The sequence below is a fragment of the Myiozetetes cayanensis genome, unplaced genomic scaffold, assembly GCF_022539395.1.
Source record: "Myiozetetes cayanensis isolate MyiCay16 unplaced genomic scaffold, myiCay2020 scf35, whole genome shotgun sequence".
NCBI lineage: Eukaryota > Metazoa > Chordata > Aves > Passeriformes > Tyrannidae > Myiozetetes > Myiozetetes cayanensis.
The window spans coordinates 123346-142455 of record NW_026087577.1 but is presented as its reverse complement, the minus strand read 5'-3'; the positions used below and the strand labels follow the sequence as shown (position 1 = coordinate 142455).

The following is a 19110-nucleotide window of genomic DNA, read 5'->3' as shown; positions in this document are numbered from 1 at the left end:
GGGGGGGCCTGATTCCTGGGAGGCCCCCAATTCATGGCGAGGTGTTGGTGGAGTCTCCCACACCCGGCTCCTGCCCAGCCTCCCGTGGAGCCGAAGTGTCATCCCCGCCATGCCAAAGGGTTCCAAGGCAACGCTGAGAAGGGGAGTAGAGACGGGAGGCCCCTCCGTGATGCAGTGACACTGGGGATGGATGGCCTTGGTGTCGGTGCAGGTGCAACAGGACCCAGTGGCCCTCTGGCCCCTCCGGGGACCCGAACTTTGGTGTCAGGCACGGGGACACGGGCAGGATGCAGGCAGAGTGGAGGCAGCAACTCTGTGTGAACTTGCCCTCCCCTAAAGGCCTCGCCGTGGGGACAGTAGCCCCCACGCAGTGACACTGACCCTCCCCACTACCCTCTGCCCGCTGTGCCAGCACCAATCCTCAGCCCTACTCAGCACTAGGGCTCTCCCCAGAGCTCCTCCATCACCCCCCAAAGGGGGGGCTTGATGGCTACAGTGTCCCTCCATGCACGGAGGACGCGCCGCGTGGGGGGCTGGGGGGGCAGGCAGGTGTCCCAGGGACCACAGCACATCTCACGGCAACCCTCTCACACACCAGCCCTGGGCCAGGGGGCCGTGCAGCCACCCTGGCTGTGTCCGATGGGTCCCGTGCACCCACCCCCACTGTGCTCCGTGGGTCCCGTGTGCCCACCCTGTCCGTGCCTCGGGGGTCCCGTGTGCCCACCCGGTCCACGCTCGGTGGGGTCCAAGCCCGGGGGGTCCCGACCCGCGCGCCCCCGCGGCCACCCCGCGCGCGCTCCCGCACCGACCGGCGGCGCCGGAGCTTCGGCGTCCCCTGGCGGGAATGGCCCCGCACGACGCTCGCCCCGCGCACCGGCACCGCCGGGCGGGAGCGGGACCGAGATCGGGACCGCGACTGGAGTGAGACCAGAGCGGGAGCGGGAAAACGACTGGAGCGAGACAAGAGCAGGAGAGGGAGCGCGATCGGGACCGGGAGCAGGACTGCGACTGGAGCGAGATCGGAGGGGAAGAGGGACTGGGAGAGGTGGGAGGAGAAGCGGAGCGGAACCACAGAGGGAATGGAAGTGGGAGCGGGACTGGACCCGGACCAGGGGAGCGGGACCGGAGAGGGAGAAGGAAAATGACCAAAAACGTAGCGGGACCCGCGGTCGCTCCTCGCTGGGGGCGTGGGACGAGGCGCTTGGTACCGAGCAGTGATGTCACCTGCCCCAGGACCCCAGGGCCGCGGACGGGCACCGGCCCCGGCCCCGGTCGCGGCCCCAACACCGGCGGGCAGCCCCGCGTTGCCCTTTTAAGAGGGGCCCGGTGCCACCGCGCCCATTGTCGCCGCCGCCGCCGCGGGGCCGGGCCGGTGCCGGGGCCGCGCGCTCCGGGGCGAGCGGGGGGGCGGTGGGGGCACATTCCGCCGCGTTGCCGGGACAGCCGTCGCCGTGGCGACCGGTCCGTGCCGCCGAGCCGCGGTGCGCGCCGCGCAGTTCCCACGGAGCGGCCCCGGGCGGCGGCGGCCGCGGCTCCCGCTCCCTCCGGGACGGCGGGAGGGCCGGGATGCGGTGCAGTGTTGTGCTCTCGCCCACCAATATTGCACTCGTCCCGGCCTCCCGCCGCCGCGGGCTGCGCCGGTGGGACCGGCCGGGCACCGACCCGGCCCCCCCGCGACCACCGGGAGGACGGCGCGGGACGGAGCCGAGAGCACGGGGGGAGCACCCAGAGCCCTCTCGGGGCACCGGGACCCCCCCGCCAGGGACCGGGCGCGCAGGCTAGAAAACACTCAAAACTTTATGGCCAGGCGTGGGGCAGGGACCGGAGCGCCCGGGGCAGGAGCGGGGGAAGCCCCGGCACCGCGGGGGTCCGGTACCGGCAGTGCAAAGTCCGCGGGGGGCCGGGATCGGGTCCCGGCCGGGAGGGGCGGCGGGGTCCGGGGTGCCCCCGGTGCCGCTGGCGGGGGAGGCCCGGGCCGGGCGCGGTCACTCGCGTCCCTCCAGCAGGAACCGGCGGAAGGGCTCGAAGTCTGCGGGGATCGTGTCTGCGTGGGGCAGCGCGGGGGGCGTCAGGAGGCGGCGGGGAGAGCAAGCCCCGGTAAAGCCCCCGGCACAGGACCGGCGACCCGACCGCCGCCGCAGGGGCGAGGGAGGGGATGCTCGGCCGGCCGCCGGGCCGGGGCGGGGGTCCCGGGGGGCCCTGCTCACCGTTGCAGCGGTACTGCAGGTTGGACCAGATGATGTTCTCCTGGGAGAAGCAGAAGACCCCCAGCCGCCCCCCGCGCATCGTGGTGTCGATGATCACCCCGGAGTCGGCCACCAGCTGCGGGCCCTCGTACAGACGGACCCTGCGGGGGGAATGGGGCCCGACCGGTCAGCGGGACCCCACCGGGGTCAGCATCGGGATCCCATCGAGACCCCCATCGGGGCCAGCACCTGGACCCCGCCAGGACCCCCCTGGGACCCCGCCAGGACCAGTACGGGGCCCTACCGGGCATCCCGATCTGCGATGGCTGCACCGGGCTAGGGTCGGGTTATCCCGCAGGGGGCCGGGCCGGGGGCGCCAGGCCGGGCTGGACCCCTGGGCTGGGGCCCCCCGCCGTGGCCAGGCTGGAGCCCCCCGCGCCGCCCCCGGCCCGGCCCCTCCGCCTTTGTCGGGCACTTTGCATGTGAAAGGCGCCGGCGGGGTCGCCATGGCGACGGGACAATGGCCCCGGGGGCCCGGGGGGCGGAGGGCCCGGCGGCGGAGCCCCCCCGCCGCGGCCGCCCCGGCGGGAGCCTTAAAGGGGAAACGCTCCCGCGGCCTCACCAGCCAGGACCCCTCCCCGCGGTCGGCATCCCTCCGCTGCGGTGGTCCCAGGGGGCTGGATCCCTCCCCCCATGGCACCCTTTCACTAGGGTGGTCGCACAGGGCAGGACCCTGACTGATGGTCATCATTGTCCTCACCAGGGCTGGACCACACCGGGATTGTTTTCCGCCCAGTGATCAGCATTCCCCCACTGCTGTGGTCCCCCTAGGGCTGGACCCCACCATGCCCCGTGGTGAGCACACCCCCCACCACCTCAGCAGTGCCGGTGCCCCCCCTACTCACCTGATGTAGCCCACCTGGGGCCTGTGTGCCAGCTGCCAGCGGTAGGACGTCTTGTCCCTCCAGCCAACATTCCGGGGATCCTTCCAGAGCAGGCGGACATGGTCGGGTGTGTTGCCCGTGTGCCACAGCGCGTTGCGAAGGTGCTCCCCGGGACCCGTCGAGGACTTCACTGCCTGGGGGGCACAGGGAGAGTTAGGGGGGACCTGGTGGGAGGTGGGGTTGGGGGGCCTGACCTGGCCCATGGCGGGGCCAGCACCCACCTTGAGCTGCAGCCCTGGCTCGGCCACGGCACGGAAAGGGGTGGCCTGCCAGTACGTCTGCTCCGTCTGCTTCCACATCACCACGTAGAAGCTGGCACTGTCCTGGTAGCTGAAGATGAAGCCGGCGTAGTCATCGTCAGTGACGGTGTTGACGTGGAAGGTGCCCTCGAAGTCCACCCCGTTGAAGGCCGTGTAGCCTACGGGGAGGAAACGCTGTGGGATTCCTCAGCCCACCCACCCTTCATCCCTCTGTGGGGCAAAGAACCGGCCCTCATCCCCCCCACGCAGAGGGGCAGGAGTAGTGGGGCTGCCCCCAGGGCCTGTGGGTGGGTGAGCATCTCTTACCCACAGCCAAGCCCGGGTCACTGTTCATGGTCTGCACGATCTCCATGCCCTGTGGGGGACAGCTGTGTGAGGGGCACCCCCAGCACCCCCGGGGGACCTCCTGATTCCCTCAGCTCCCACCCTGCAGCGCAGCCCCCAGAAACACGGGGCACAGCACCCACACCTGGTTGAGGACAACCCAGTTGGGGTCGATCTGGGCATCCCCCTCGGGGTCGAGGATGACGGTCTGGTAGGCGCGGAAGTCGGTGAGCGTCACCTCGGCGCTCTCGGGGCACACGTCCAGCTGGTCCACCACGGTGTCATTGTCGAAGTCCTCCTCGCAGACGTCGCCCACGCCATTCCCTGGGGACATGTGCCCAGTCAGGGCCAGGCTGAGCCCACGTGGCTCTGCCTCCCCTCGCCCAACGTGCACTCACCGTCCGAGTCCTTCTGGTTGGGGTTGGGAATGAGGCGGCAGTTGTCTGGGCCGGGTGGCACATAGTCCGGGATGCCATCGTTGTCATCGTCATTGTCACAGTCATCCCCCAGCCCATCGTTGTCTGAGTCCAGCTGGGAGCTGTTGGGGATCTCGGCGCAGTTGTCTTTGGTGTCCTGATGCCCGTCCCCGTCGCTGGGAGCAAGAACAAGGTCAGAGCAGTGCCAAAACTGAGGACCTGGCACTACATCCCAGAGCCCTTAAGACCCTGTCATCCCCCTGCCAGGTCCTGAACCAGTTCTGCCCCCAGGGACAGAACAGGACAGGACAGGACAGGGAGGTGACCCCATGGCAATGCCGTCCCCACCTGTCCTCATTGGTGTCACAGATGTCTCCTACCAGGTCACTGTCCATATCTGTCTGGAGGAGACCAGAGCCCTAGTTCAGTGACACCCCAGGGCGAGAAGGACCCCCTGCTCCCCACTGGGCAGGGCCCCACTTGCCTCAGGCCCCCTGCCCCAGCCTGGCCCTGGCCATACCTGAGTGGGGTTGCTCATTTCAGGGCAACTGTCGCAGGCGTCCCCAACACCATCCTCATCCCGGTCCGTCTGCAGAGGGTTGGGCACCTTGGGGCAGTTATCCAGCATGTTGGGAATCCCTGCAAGGACAGTGCTGGGTGGTGGATGCCCTCCCCCAACTCCACTGGGACAGCCCTCCTGGCACAACCAGGCCACCCCCATAGCCACTCACCATCCCCGTCGATGTCGTTGTCACAAGCGTCCCCCTCGCCGTTGCTGTCCGTGTCCCGCTGGTCGTTGTTGGGCACGTTGGGGCAGTTGTCACAGGCATCCCCAAAGGAGTCGGTGTCTGAGTTCTGCTGGTCTTTGTTGGGAAAGAGCCGGCAGTTGTCCTGTGGGGAAGAGGACAGGGATGCTGGTGCTGCAGTGGCTTGCAGGCAAGAGGCCACAGTCCCCCGGTGGTCAGGGTAGGAGGATGTCTCCAGCATGCCGAGCCAACAGCCTGCTGCTCCCCAAGAGAAGCATCCTGAGGGACTCAGGACTGAGCCAAAAGGAGAAGCCCTCCCAGAGCCACCAGCACAGCCACCCCCCTAGCACAGCCACCTCCACGTTCTTGACGCCATCGCCATCAGCATCGTCATCACACTGGTCCCCAATGCCATCATTGTCGGCATCCTCCTGCCCAGAATTGGGTGTCAGGCGGCAATTGTCCTGCAGGGAAGGGGAGGAGATGAGGCTCTGGAGCACAGCCCTGCTGTGGCCCCCGCACCCCACACCCCCTGTGCCCCCTCCAGGAGCCCACCTGCTTGCAGTGCTTGTTGTTGTCGATGCAGGGCAGGGGCTCATCCGGGTAACCGTCCAGGTCCGTGTCTGGCCCACACACGTTGCCATTGCCAGCCCAGCCCACGTTGCACTGAAGAAAGAAGAGGTCAGGGGCTGGGAAGGGCCCTGGCAGGACCAGTGCTGTCCCTGTCATAACCCCCACACCCCCTCCCACCCCTGTGCCCCGCTCACCGCGCAGGAGATCTCCCCGTTCCTCTCGAACAAGCAGAAGCCGTTGACGTCGCAGGGGTTGGTGGTGGCGGTGCTGCAGGACCTTTGGGGGACGCAGCCCGACGTTTGGTTCCCCACAAAGCCCGACTTGCAGGGACCGCACTTGAAGGAGCCCTGGAGGGGAGAGAGGGCAGGAGTGGGATGAGGGGAGCCAGGTGGCCCCGGGATCCAGGGAGGGAGCGGGACAGCGCTGCTCACCAGCGTGTTGGTGCAGATGGAGTTGGGGTCGCAGCCCCCGTTGTTCCCGTCGTTGCATTCATCGATATCCGTGCAAACCTGCGAGCAGTGGGGGAGAAACCCTCACCTGGGGCTTTCCCCTGCCCATTCTTGTCTCCCCTGGGAAGTTGCTCTCCTCGCAGGCGCTGCATCCTCCACCCTGCCCCACAGTCTGGAGCACCCACAGGGACCCGGTTGAGTCCTGTGGCACCTCACTCACCTGCTTGCTGGCCTTGGCATAGTCCACCCCCACACCAGAGACCGTGTTGCCTCGATAGCCCCGGGGACAAGGCTCACAGCGGAACCCAGGGGACGTGTTGATGCACTTGGAGCCAGGGAAGCAGGGGTTGGCATGGGCACACTGCAGCAGCGGGAAGAGAGACCGGCTTCACCCTCGGGCACGGCATCAGGGTGGCCATCCCAGCAGGGCCTTTCCTGAGAGGAAGCATCCTCTGGCTGCACTGCCCTGGCAGTGCTGGGGCTGCTGGTCTCCCCAGCAGTGTGCCCACCTCCTCGATGTCGGCGCAGTGCGTGCCGTTGCCCTCCAGCCCCGGTGGGCAGGGCCCGCAGCGGTACCCGGGGTACTCGTACGTCTCCATGCAGTCCACCCCGCTGAAGCAGGGGTTGGGGTTGCAGCGGGACCGGTGCTCGTGGAAGCCTGAGAAGGGAGGACAGGCAGGTGAGGGGTGAGACAAGGCAGCCCTTTGTGTCCCCACCCCAGGGTGGGGGCAGAGCCTCGCAGAGCAGAGCACTCACCGCAGACCTGGCACTCCATGATGGTGTTGCGGATCAGAGACATCTCCTTCACCTGCAAGGCAGCAGAGCATGGAGGATCAGGGGATGCTGGCACCATGCTCTAGGGAAATCTGGCCTAGGGAGGGCTGCTACCCCCACACTGTCCCACCTGGTCCCTAATGTCTTCCCGCAGCTCGGTCAGGACCCGGTTGAAGAGGGTCAGCTGTGTGACCAGTGCCTTGGTCTGCTCACCTGCCAGCAGCAGAAAGGACAAGGTCAATCCCAGGACAGACACAGCCCCCAGGGACTGCTCTGCCCACCAGCACTGATCTGGGAGGACGAGGCAACTGACAGACTGCTCTTCTCCTCCCTGGTTCACACAGGATCCCTTTCCTCATAACACAACCCATGCCTTTTGATGTACCCCATGTGGGGCACTGGGACAGCCTGTGGAAGGGTTTCTGCCTCTGTGGAGCCCCAAATGCCTCAAGCCAGGGAATGGGGGAAGCAGAGCAGGGACTCACCCAGGATGGAGGCCAGCACGCTCGTCACTGCAAGGAGAGAGATGAGAAGTTACCAAATGCTGCCGTCACAACCAAGCAGCATCACCTCACACAGCCACTCCTGGTCAGCACGTGAGCAGCACTGGAGCTCCCACCTGTGTAGGGACCCTGGGCCAGGAGAGGCAGGAGCACAGGTAACCCTTTAAGCCCCCAAGCCATTACCTGCACTGTGAATGGACTCATCTCCTTGGAAAGGGCACTCGCTCAGGGCCCCCACGCGGCTCATGGACCCCCCCAGGATCAGCTTCATGGACTCCACGAACCCCTGATGTACGTGGGGAGACGCAGTCAGTGCGGGGGGACTCTCCCCATCCCCAAGGGCATGGTGGTGGGGGTCTCAGCACCCCCCCAGCACTCACCTGCATCCTCTGGTAGGCCTTCTGCCCCGTGCGCACCTCGATGGCCTCCACCTCGGCCAGGGGGATCTCGGACAGCTCGGGCAGCCCCACGCTGGAGTCCGTCTGCTTGCAGTCGACGTAGAGCTCCACGCTCAGCATGTCCCTGCGCAGCCCGCTGAGGCGCACGATGACGGAGTGGCTCTGCCCGTCCGCCACGTGCGCGTGCTGCAGGTTGACCGAGTGCACCTTGTTGTCCTCCCGCAGGTACCGCACCAGGACTGCGGAGGAGGAGGGAGGGGCCGTCAGCTCCCCTCCAGCACCGGCAGCACCCTGGGACCAGCAGGCACCCACTGCTCCTCCCCCTGAGCCCCTTGGACGGCAGGAACTCAGTCCTGTTTCCCTCAGAGCACCGGGGCAGGAGCAGGGCCAGCCCGTCCCCACGCACGGGGCATCCACGCACCTTTGTTGATCTTCCCCACGACCGAGACCTCGAGCCACCGCGTGTTGTCCTTCTTGGAGTAGAGGCCGAAGAGGGTCCCGCCCTGCTTGGGGGGCAGGCGGAAGGTGGACAGGAGGTACACGTCGTTGACGGTCAGGAGCTCCATGCGGATCTTGTGGGCCACGCTGGCCATCTGCCGCGCCTCGCTCACCAGCAGCAGGTCAATGACTGCGGGAGTCGAGCACCAGGGTCGCCTCCGCACCGGCAGCCGCAGCTGCGGCCGCTGACCGCGGGGATTCCCGGTGCGGTCACACCGAGGGTGGGGGGGGTTGAGGGTGACCCTGGACCGCCGTTCCCCGGGGGGACCGGGGAAGCCCCGGGGGCTCCGGGGCCGCCCCCGCGCGGTGGCGCTCCAGGACCGGCCGCGCCGCCGAGAGGGACCCGCGGAGCCCCTGCACCGCCGGCACCGGCGGAGTCACGGCCCCGAGCCCGCCCCGCAGCCGGGGTTCCCCCGCATCCCGCTCCGTGGAACCCCCCGCGCCCAGCACCAACGAGGGGCAGACGGACCGGGACACCCCGGAGAGACGGCCGGGGCCCCGGGGCGCTCAGATTGGAGCGGGGACAGCTCGGTCCCGCAGCCGCACGAGTGCCCGCCTGCTCCGTGCAGACCGAGAGGAGCTCCGGCTCCACGGTCAGCCCTCGACGAGGGACCCCCCCGCCGCCCCGAGCCGGCATCGGAACCGGTGGCCGCCCTGCGCCCCGGGGATGAATGTCCCCGTGTCTCCGCTGCCCGGCTCCCCCGAGGCGAGCGGAGCCGCTGTCAGCGGCCCCGGGACAGGAGCTGCTGCTGCTGCTGCCGCCGACCCCCGACTGCTGCCCGTCCCACAGCCCTGTCGGGACCACTCCGCCGCCGCCCCGAGCCCCCCCGTTATACCTTGCAGCCCCGGGCGCGCCGCGGCGGCGGCGCCCAGCAGGAGCAGCGCCAGGAGCGCGGGGCCCCCCGGTGCCCCCATGGTGCCGCCGGTGCCGCCGGTGCGGAGCGGAGCGCGGCGGGGCGGGGTGGCGCACGGGGGAGGGGCCGGCGGGGCCGGCGAGGAGGAAACAAAGAGCCGTCAATCACCGGGCGCATCCCGGGGCCACCGGCGGGCCACCGGCCGCGGTCCCGGAGGCGACGGGGAGGGGAGCAGCGGGCGGTCGAGGCGCACCGGGCCCGGGGCTGCGGGGAGCCCCCCCACACCGGGCACTGCCCGCCCCCGGGGCAGCCCCCGCTCGCAGCGCCGGTTCACCGGGAGGTCAGGCGGGCGGGGGCCGCCCCAGCAGCGCTGGAGCATCCCGGCCTGGGAGAGCGGGACCGGCCCCGGGGTCGCTTGTCCGGGGTTGTCCCACGCCGCGGAGCCCCCGGGCCGGTCCGTACCGCCGGGGGATGCTCGGGCCGCCGAACCGCTCCCGCGGAGCCCCGGCCAAGGCGTGTTTACAGCTGTTTCCCCCAGTGCCATAACAACGGGCCGGGCCCGGCCCCGGGGCCGCCCCAGCCCCGCGCCCCCGGTCCGGCCCCGCGCCAGCGGCCCCGCGTAACGGGGGAGGGGGGGTGGCAGTGATGGAGGGGGGCGGTTCCGAACCACACGCGGGGCGTTTTCCCTCCACCGCTGCCAGCGGGCTCCCGGCCCGGCTGCGGTCCGTGGAGACGCGCAAGGGGGTGCGGGGCTGAGCGCGGTCCAGCGATGCGGGGCTCTGTGGTGCGGGAGGTGCGTGGCTACGTGGTGCGGGGCCGACCAGGGAGGTGCTGGGCCCTGCGAGGCAGTGCGGGGCACAGCTGTGCGGTGCGGTGCGGAGCTGAGCAGCGTGGAGCGGGGAGGTGCGAGGCTGAGCAGGGTGAGCAGCGTGGAGCTGAGCTGAGCCGAGAGGTGCGGGACAACGCGGGGAGGTGCGGGGTTGAGCAGGACTGTGTTGTGCAGTGTGTGGAAGTGCGGGGCCGAGCAGGGTGGAGCAGTCCCGGAGCAGTGTGTTGCGGGAAGGTGCGGGGCTGGGCAGCGTGGAGCGGTGCGGGGCTGAGCAGGACTATGCAGTGCAGTGCGGGGAGGCGCGGGGCTGAGCAGGGCGGAGCGGTGCGGGGCCGAGCAGTGTGCAGCTGAGCTGAGCGCTGCGGGGAGGTGCGGGGCCGAGCAGTGTGCAGCTGAGCTGAGCGGTGCGGGCTCGGGGATCCCAGGCACCGCCGTCCTTGTACTCCGGTGCGTGGCGGAGCGCCCCGTGCGGTGCCGCCGGTGCCGCCCCGCGGCGGGGGCGGTGCGGGGCCGCCCGTCCGGTTCCGGGTCGGCGGAAGATGGCGGCGCCCATGGAGCTGTTCTGCTGGGCCGGGGGCTGGGGGCTGCCCTCGGTGGACCCCGACTGCCTGGCCGTGCTGGTGAGCGGCGGGGCCGGGGCGGCGGGGCCGGTGGCGGGCCGGGCCGGGGTCCCGCGGGCTGAGCCCCTGCTCCGCCGCTCCCTCCCGCAGACCTACGCGCGGTTCACGGGGGCGCCGCTGAAGGTGCACCGGGTCACCCACCCCTGGAGGAGCCCCTCCGGTAAGGGCCCCGCGGGGGATACCGGCACCGGTACCACCGGGACCACCCGGTGCCGGCACCGCCGGGGACCGCCCCCCACCCCGTTGCCCCTGCTGCTCCGCACCGCTGCAGCCTCCCGCATATCACACACCCTCCTCATTCCATCACACCCTCCTATCCCACGGCATTCCTCGTGTCCTGTGGCCCCCCATCCCGCTGCCCCCACCCCACCCCATTGCACCCCCTCATCCAATAGAACACCCCTTGTCCTATATCCCTCTCCCACACCACTGCACCCTCTCACCCCATTGCACCCCAGTGTACCCCATTACCCCCTTCATCCCATAACACCCCTGTCCCACCACCCTCCCTTCCTATTATACCCCCTGCCCCTGTCACCCCTCCCACCCCATTGCATCTCTCATGTCCAGTGCTCCCCCACTGCACCCTCCTGCCCCATTGCACCTTCTCATTTTATTGCACTCCCTTGTCCTGTCCCCCCCTGCATCCCTGCACTCCCCTGTGCCCCATCACAGCCACCTCATCCCATCACAACCCCCTTGCAGACCCTCATCCCACTGTGACCTGTGTCCCTGTGGATGCCCCTTCACCCCATTGCAAATCCCCCTCATAGCACCCCCCTTTTCCTGTGGCCCCTCTGCACCCTCCCACTCCACCCATCTGCACCCCAGCACAGCCCCCTCATCCCATCACACCCCTGTCCCATTGTACCTCGACTGTCCTGTTGCACTCTCACACTCCATTGCACCCCCTTATCCTATAGCACCCCCTTTTCCTGTGCCCCCCCTGCACCCTCACGCCCCCTTGCCCACCCTGTCCCATTGCACCTCATTGCTTCTCCCTTTTCCCTTTACACCCCCCTGCCTGTCACCCACACCCACATCCCACTGCATCCCCCCTCATCCTCATTTTCCATCACACACGGTTACCTCACCCCTGTGCCCCCCACCCCACCTTACACGCACTTCTCCCTCTGCCTCCCACCCCTCACCTGGGCGTGGGGGCCCTTCCCCTTGTCCCAGCCCTCCCCCCCCAACCCTTTGCCCACCCAGGGTGCCCCCCAGGCACGGCGCCTGCAGCCCCCGCTCCCCCTGCCCACAGGGCACCTGCCCGCGCTGCGGACGCGGGACGAGGGCACCATCTCCAAAACGCAGCAGATCATAACTCACCTCAGGAAACAGGTATGGGGGGAGTGGAGCACCCCCTGCCTCGGGCTGGGGGGCACCAGAGCCCCTCTGTCTGGCAGGATTCAGCACGTGGTGTCTCCTCTGCAGAAGTACAACGCCGACTACGACCTGTCGGCCACGCAGAACGCAGACACGCTGGCCTTCGTGTCCCTGCTGGAGGAGAAGCTGCTGCCGGTGCTGGTGAGGCTCAGGGGGAAACCGTGGGGAAGGGGGGCTCACCGAGGGCAGGGTCTGCTCCCTGGAGACGTGCTGGTGGGCTCAGGTGTGCGCCCACCTCACTGAGGAGCCGGAGAGCGCTGCTGGCAGCAACATTCTGGGGGTCTGGCGTGGCAGGGATCAGGGGTGGGTTGTGCAGCCAGGGCTGGAGTCTTCCCTGCACCAGGATGCTCCCACAGCCCCTCGTGGTCTCTGGGGTGGCTGTGCTGGTGGCAGGGGCTCTGGTGTGCCGGCCCCCTGGCTGCAGCCCCGCCGTGGCCGGGCCGCGGGTTGTTCTCCACCGCAGATCCACACGTTCTGGGTGGATGCGAAGAACTACGTGGAGCACACGCGGAAATGGTACGCGGAGACCATCCCCTTCCCCCTCAACTTCTTCCTGCCCAACTCCATGCACAAGCGGCACCTGGAGCGGCTGCAGCTCATGTGGGGGGACGACTACATGGAGGATGAGGAGAAGCTGGAGAAGCAGGTGAGGGATGTGGGGTTTGGGCACAGCAGCTCCTGGGTGGTGCCCAGGGGGTCCATGTGATGCCAAAATCCAAATTGGGGTTTGGGATTCCCCCCCTCTGGCTCCCTTGAGCACCGTGGCAGTGCCTGGGTGGGTGACAACCCTCTGGCCTCCTCCTCATCCTGCAGCTCTACCGGGAAGCTCGGGAATGCCTGACACTCCTCTCCCAGCGCCTCGGCTCCCAGAAGTTTTTCTTCGGAGACTCGTAGGTGGCCAAAGAGGGAGCAGGGGAAGGGGCCTGAGAGCCTCCTCCACACCCTGGCAGGGCTGAGCCTCCCCTGGTCTGCAGGAGAGTCACAGCCCTTGTGCATTGCTTTGGGGGGTGGGACAGGGCTGTTCCAGGCAGCAGGGAGTGAGGAATTCAGGCTGTGGGAGCGGTCTGGGATGGGATCATCCTGCTCCCCATCCTCACCTCGGGCTGGAGGCAGAGTGCCCTCCCACGGAGGGGAAGCCATGTGCCACCCCCCAGGGTGCTGGGTGGGTGGCCAGTGGGTCTGGGTGGCTTTGGGTGGGGACAGTGGCCCAGCCCTGGCTCTCTGTGCCCCAGGCCGGCCTCCCTCGACGCCTTCGTCTTCAGCCGCCTGGCGCCGCTCCTGAAGGCGAAGCTGCCCAACGGGAAACTGCAGCAGCACCTGAAGTCCCTGCAGAACCTGTGCAACTACTGCACCTCCATCCTCAGCCTCTACTTCCCCTGGGATGGAGGTGAGGGCTGTCCCCCACCTCACCCTGCGGGCTCAGAGTGATCTCCCCCCCCCAACACCTCATCCCTGCTCTGTTCCAGCTGACCCCTTGGCCGGTGCCCCACGGGCTGCGGGCACAGACAGCAGTGAGGGAGAGGAGGACCCCCACAAACGGCGCAAGCAGCTGCTGTCGGTGCTGGTGGGGCTGGTGGCCATGCTGGGCTACGCCTTCCTGAGCGGCATCGTGTCCATCCAGCGTGGCGGTGTGGGGCCGGCCGGCCGGCAGCCCATCGCCATGGAGGAGGAGGAAGAGGAGGAGGAGGAGTGAGGACGAGCTGTGTGACTGTCCCAGCCCCCTGGAACTGACTGTTTTTACATGGGGAGCCTGGCAGCGTCATTCCCCGTGGGCGCTCCGCTCTGTGTCCCACCACAAACCACCACGGCCCTCACTGTGGGAGCGTCCCTGCCACGCCAATAAACCTCCCTCTTGTCCTCTCAGCAGCATGCTCGGAGTCCTCCCCAGTTTCCCCAGTTGCCCTAGGCTGGAGTGCTGCAGCAGGCACCAGCATGTCCTGCCCCCAATTCTGCCCTTGGCCCCCGGCCCAGGTTCTCACTGTGGACTGGGCACAGAGGGGACCTAAAAGCATCTGTATTGTCTCAGCTGCATCCCGTGTCCCTTCTCCTGCAGCTGTGCGGCTGAGCCTAAATCGTTCCAACGTGGAATCCCTCTGGGCAGATTCTATGGGGCTCATCCCTCCCTCTCCCTGCCTGCCTGGCTGCCCCGAGAGCGGCGGCACAGCTGGGGACGTGAAACCAGTGCCAAGCGCGGCCGGGGCTGCTCGTCAGGACACGTCCCCAGGCCCGGGAGCACTCCCTGCTGCCGGCGGGACACCCGGATCCCAGCTCCAGCAGCCGGGATCCCTCCGGCGCTGACATGTGTTTGCATTCCTCCACGCCTGCCAGCGCCGGGGAGCTCCCGCGGCTGGCACGGCCCCGCAGCACGTCCCGCGGTGAGCGTGGGCTGCCCGCGGTGGGCTGTGAGCGGGGTCGGGGGGCAGCCACCTGGGCTCCGTGTTCCCCCTTCTCCCCCCATGGTCCCCTAGGCCACCCGGCGTGGGGCTGGCCCCCCCGGCGCTGACCGCGCTGCCGCTGTTCCCTGCCGGCCACTGCGCGTTTACGAGAGCGCAGATGGAAAGAGCGGCGCCGGGCCAGCCCGGCACACAGCCCTCGCTTGTTTGGCCGCCCGCTGCCGCCGCCACCGGCATCCCGGCCCTGCTGCTGCGGTGGCTGGATGTCCCCGGGCCGAGCTCCTGGACACGCGCCCCACGTGCCCCCCGCCCAGCCCAGATGGCCGGGGGGGGCCCCTGCGCCGTGCGGGAGCGGAGCTGCGGTGCAGGGCAGCTGCGGAGCCTCCCCCGTGCTGGCCCAGTTCAAGGGGCCCCACTGGGAGGGGGATGACTCAGTGCAGGCCCCCCCAACCCGAGCCCGCTCCCCCATAACGTCACTGAGGAAGTATGTGCCCCAAGCTCCCGGTTCCCATTAGCTGGAGGGGCTGATGGCTGCTCCGGCAGGAGAAACCACAGCCGCCTGCTCTGGCCGGGGAGAAACAGGAGCTGCCGACGCCAGGGCTCTGCACTAAATCCCGGCTGCGGGTCCTGGCTGCTCTTGGTCCACGGGCCCTGCCAGCTTCGGGCCCTGCCCTGCCCTGGGGATGCTGCAGTGGCAGACGGGAGGGAGATGCCATCCCTTGGGGTGACAGTTCCCTGCATCTTGGAGCACCCACCCTGTAGGACGTCCCCAGGAACAGGGCAGGATCCCACGGGGCTCAGGAGGTGCCATCAGCCCCAAACCTGCCCCCTGCATCCCTGGCACAGCCTGCCCTCTGAGCTGGCACCAAAGGGGGGCGGGGGCACAGGCGAGGTTGTAGAAAACCTATTTATTTTACGAAAACATCTAGAAAAGCGCAGGCGTCACAGCCCCTGGATCAAACAGGTCCCCTGGGGCACAGAGGGCCGCAGGGGCTCTGCTGCAGCCCCAGCCCCATGGAGGGGTCCCGTCCCCAAGCCCCCACCAGCACCGTGCTCCCAGCACCGGCACTTTGCTCCTGCGGCAGCTGCACTAGGCTGGCTGTGCCCACAGGAACGTCTGGATGGAGTCACTGGGAGCCGTGGCCTTGATGAAGCCGACCCGGGGGTCGGAGATCCCGAAGGACACGTCCATGGCGGAGCTGAGGGGAATGAGAGAGGGGGTGGAGCTCAGTGGGAGCAGTGGGGCCTTGCAGGAGGGCGCAGGGCTGAGCCACTCACCGGTTCAGGACCACCAGGACGACGGCGCCGTCCGGGCGCAGGAAAGCCGAGTGCTCCAGGTCACACCGGTGGCACTTCTTGGAGACGGCCAGCCCCACACGCCGCGAGCCCTCGGGGATGAACTTGCTGTGGGGACAAGCAGGGTCTCAGCAGGGTGCCAGGAATGGCACTGGAGCCGGCGGCAGGAGCCAGCAGCCCCTGACCCACCTGAAGTGCCCCAGGTGGTAGAACATGGGCTGCTTGTAGAAGACATCCTTGCTGCTGTCCACGATGACGGGGCTATCCACATAGTTCTTGCTCCAGTTGGGGCCCCCCTCCATGTCCAGGGCCAGGTTCCAGTCGGTCCAACCTGTCACGTAGTTGTTGAGGTTCTGCAGGGCAGGGGTTGGAGCTGAGTGCCGGTGCTGAGCCACAGGGGGTGGCTGGTGCATGCCTGGCCCCTGCCCGGCCCAGCCCTACCGTGAGGATGCTGTGGCTGTACTTGCTCCCACGGTCCCAGCCACCCAGCACCACCCTGGGCTCCCAGAAGTAGGAGCCCGTGGAGGCCTCCGTGGAGAGGAGGAAATAGTCCGGGAAGAGGTGGTGGGTGATGGAGAGCGTCAGGTCGATGGGCGCCAGGAAGTCCAGGTACCAGTGGATGCCGATGCCGCTGATGTAGCTGGCAGCCATGGGGTCTTTGAGAACCTGGCAGGAGAAACAGGTCACCGGTGCCCAGGGCTGGAATAGCCGCCGTGGGACTGGGACAACTGCTGTGGGGGTGAGAAAGCTGCCGTGAGGACTCACCACCTGGGCCCAGTAGGGCAGCATCACCCTCTGGTCGTCCAGGATGATGAGCTGCACGTGGCGGTGGGAGCTGTTGGCCAGCGCCGGGCCCAGGTCCTGGGCGATGAAGTCCCGCTGGTGCTCAGGGGAGAAGCCCAGGCACTGAAAGGGGTAGAAAACGATCTCCCCGGCTGTGGGCTCGTTCCCTGCCGTCACTGCCCAGAAGGTCAGGTTGTGCTTGGCGTATTCATCCAGGAACCTGGTGTGGGGCAGATGGTGAACGGCCCCGTCTCACCTGTGCCAGCTCCAGCCCCAGCACAGCATCCCTGGCACCCACCGTGCTCCTGTGGCCCCTCACCTGATGAAGTACTTGGCCCAGGCCTTGTGGTACTTGTCCCCAGGGTTGCCCTTCAGCGTCCCCCTCCCCGTCATCGCGCCGTTCGTCTTCATCCAGACGGGGGAGGTCCAGGGGCTGGCATACAGTGACAGCGGCCGCTTGGCCACCGCCTGGGCTGCCCGAAGGATGGGGATCTGGGGAGAAGTGGGAGCCCTCCAGGTCTGCCCCAGTGGTGGCAGTGCAGGCAGCAGGAGTCCTCCTCTCCCTCCCCGGAGGCGAGAAGGTGCTCCCCTTCCCCATCCCAACCCATTCTATTCCGTAATATTCCATCCCATCTCAGCCAGGGGGCAGGATGAGTCCTGTCCCTCCCCACTGGCAGGAAGGTGCTCCCATTCCCCTTCCATTCCCTTCCCATCTCATTCCTTTCCCATCCTGTCCCTTCCCATCTTTTTCCACCTTTTCTCCCTTCCAGATAGAAGGTTGAGGCCTCTCTCTCTACACCAACAAGACAGTACTCCCCTTCTCCATTCCATCCCATCCCATACCACCCAGCTGGAAGAATGAGTCCTCTCCCTCCCCATCAGCAGCAAGGTACTCCCCTTCCCCAGCCCACCCTGTCCCAAGCCAATCCCATCCCTTCCCAACCTGATTTTTATCCCATCCCATCCTGTCCCATCCCACCCAGGTAGCAGCCCTGGTCCCTTGGGCTGTTCCACCTTCATCCTCGTGTCCTCCTCCGTCAGGTTGAAGTGTCTGAGCTCGAAGTCTCCCTCGGCGTCAGCGTAGGTGTACAGGCGGACGGAGAAGTCGGTGCTGGCCATGGGCACACGCACGAGGTTGTACTCGATGCCTGGGGACGGGGTGGGTGGTGATGGGCACTGCCAGGGTGTGTTTGGGGGGGTGCAGCACCCCCAGCCCTGTCACCCAGCAGTGCCGCCCTGCCCCGGGCTCACCTTCCTCGGAGAAGTAGGAGCGCAGCAGGTGGTTCTGGGCAGCCTTGGACAGGGACTGGATGTTGATGGCAGCTGCATCAGTGATGGAGCCTCCAAACCCCTTCACCTTCTGGTACCGCTGCGCCGTGTCCAGGGTGAGGTGGAAATCTTGGGGGGGACACATGGAGTCACTGTCATTGCGTGGGACGGGCTCTGTCCCTGGGTGGGCAGCATGTCCTGGCCGTGGCCGTACCTGGGGTCTCGGCGTTGTGCTGGAACCTCCCCTCGCTCCTCTCCAGCCTCTTGCCGGCCTTGCTGCTCTCGTACCTGACGTAGGAGCCGGGGGGTAGGCAGGACCAGGGGGTCCAGCGTGTCGCAGTAGGTGGCACTGCAGGCACAGACCAGCGAGCCGTGCCCGAAGTCCTTGGCATCGCAGGGACGGCCGCCTGTGGCACAGGAGAGACCGGGCAGGCACCGAGGGCTGCGGCAGGAGCCCAACTCACCCCTCTGACCCACCACAGACCCCAAACCCACCACCCTGCACAGCCCAGGGACACGTACCTGTGGCCTGCAGGGCCGCCTGTGCCAGCAGGAGCCAGCCCAGGACGCTGGCACAGCCTGGCCCCATGGCACCTCTGCTGCAGCGGCTCGGGCGACACTGATGAACACACCGGGGCTGGGAGCAGGGTGAGGTGTCAGCGCCCAGCTCCTCTCACCCTGACCCAGCCCTGCACGGGCACAGAGACCCAGGGCAGGGAGAGCTCCAGCATCACCCTCTTTCCAGGGGGTTTTGGGGACCACCAGTCCCTCTTTCCAGGGCTGAGCCTCCCCTGCCCTGCCCTGCCCACTGCTCCAGCCCAGTGCTGGCCTTCTCTCCCTCCCCTCCAGTGCCCACCAACAGCCCTGGCTCCCAGCCAAGGGTGCAGCCCCCCCCCCAGGTGTGTGCAGCCCCCCAGGTGTGTGCAGCCCCCCAGGGTTTGTGTAGCCCCCCCAGGTGTGAGCTGCCCCACCAGTCCAGTGTTTCCAGCCACCCACGCCAGCTTTACACTGCACTTGCAGATCGTTAACTCCCATCGTCTCCCTCCCACTCCTTCTCCCTCTTTGCTCGTCCTACAGCTGTGCCACGCTCTGCTGTGCCATGCCATGGTGTGTCATGCCATGCCATGCCATGCCAGCTCATGTGTCCCCAGTGCCTCCCAAGCTGTGGCCAGAAGCAAACAGGTCCACACTCCCAAATCCATGCGTGTGGCAGCCAAGACTTCCCCAGCCAGAGCACTTTGGGGCTCGAGTCCCCAGCACAGAGGGTCCCACATTCCCCAGCTCACACCCTGCCCTGTCCTTCCCATGCTGCTGGGCAAGGAGCCTCTCAAGGAGGGCCTGGGAGATGCCACCTCTGAGCCTCCTCACCCTGGTACCAGATTGAGGACACCTCAAGATCCCCTGTCAGAGGGAGGCCAGAGTGGAATGGTGCTGGTTTGTTGCTCCCCAAGAGTAACAAAAGGATCATGTGGGATGGGGAGCGAGGCCAGGTGGCTGTTCTGCACTCACTGCCTCCCACTCCCTGCCTGGGAGTGATGCCCAGCACCGCAGCCATGGCCTCAGCATGGTCCTGCTGCCCAGAGCTGTCCCCATCCCCATCCCCATCCCC

At 67.8% G+C, this 19110-nt stretch overlaps 3 protein-coding genes and 1 long non-coding RNA gene across 4 annotated transcripts; 2 read left to right on the top strand and 2 right to left on the bottom strand.

The window, feature by feature from the left end:
• Positions 1-1604: 1604 nt before the first annotated feature.
• Positions 1605-8951, bottom strand: THBS3 (thrombospondin 3). Its single transcript, XM_050327831.1, has 23 exons — positions 8908-8951; positions 7995-8201; positions 7556-7812; positions 7359-7461; positions 7158-7184; positions 6803-6885; positions 6655-6706; positions 6408-6556; positions 6119-6259; positions 5881-5958; positions 5644-5796; positions 5432-5542; positions 5233-5340; positions 4862-5021; positions 4651-4769; positions 4479-4531; positions 4113-4306; positions 3860-4038; positions 3697-3745; positions 3352-3548; positions 3092-3264; positions 2208-2347; positions 1605-2044 (listed from the first exon to the last, which is right to left on the bottom strand). The coding sequence occupies exons 2-23, from the start codon at positions 8164-8166 to the stop codon at positions 1986-1988; spliced, it is 2757 nt and encodes a 918-aa protein (XP_050183788.1). The 5' UTR covers positions 8167-8201; positions 8908-8951; the 3' UTR covers positions 1605-1985.
• Positions 2695-7365, top strand: LOC126646497 (uncharacterized). Its single transcript, XR_007630303.1, has 3 exons — positions 2695-3041; positions 3155-3231; positions 6827-7365. It is a non-coding gene; the product is annotated as an uncharacterized LOC126646497 (long non-coding RNA).
• Positions 8952-10259: 1308 nt separating the features above from the next.
• MTX1 (metaxin 1) lies at positions 10260-13785 on the top strand. The gene is made up of 8 exons (XM_050327876.1): positions 10260-10374; positions 10465-10534; positions 11636-11715; positions 11809-11901; positions 12224-12406; positions 12574-12650; positions 12993-13147; positions 13227-13785. The coding sequence occupies exons 1-8, from the start codon at positions 10294-10296 to the stop codon at positions 13451-13453; spliced, it is 966 nt and encodes a 321-aa protein (XP_050183833.1). The 5' UTR covers positions 10260-10293; the 3' UTR covers positions 13454-13785.
• A 1458-nt stretch (positions 13786-15243) lies between these two features.
• LOC126646484 (lysosomal acid glucosylceramidase-like) lies at positions 15244-18120 on the bottom strand. Its single transcript, XM_050327862.1, is given in 11 exon segments — positions 15244-15352; positions 15432-15557; positions 15639-15802; positions 15891-16115; positions 16215-16452; positions 16552-16724; positions 17247-17380; positions 17484-17630; positions 17716-17806; positions 17808-17908; positions 18024-18120. Coding segments are annotated over 11 exon segments (1575 nt in total). The 5' UTR covers positions 18091-18120.
• Between the last annotated feature and the right edge of the window lie 990 nt (positions 18121-19110).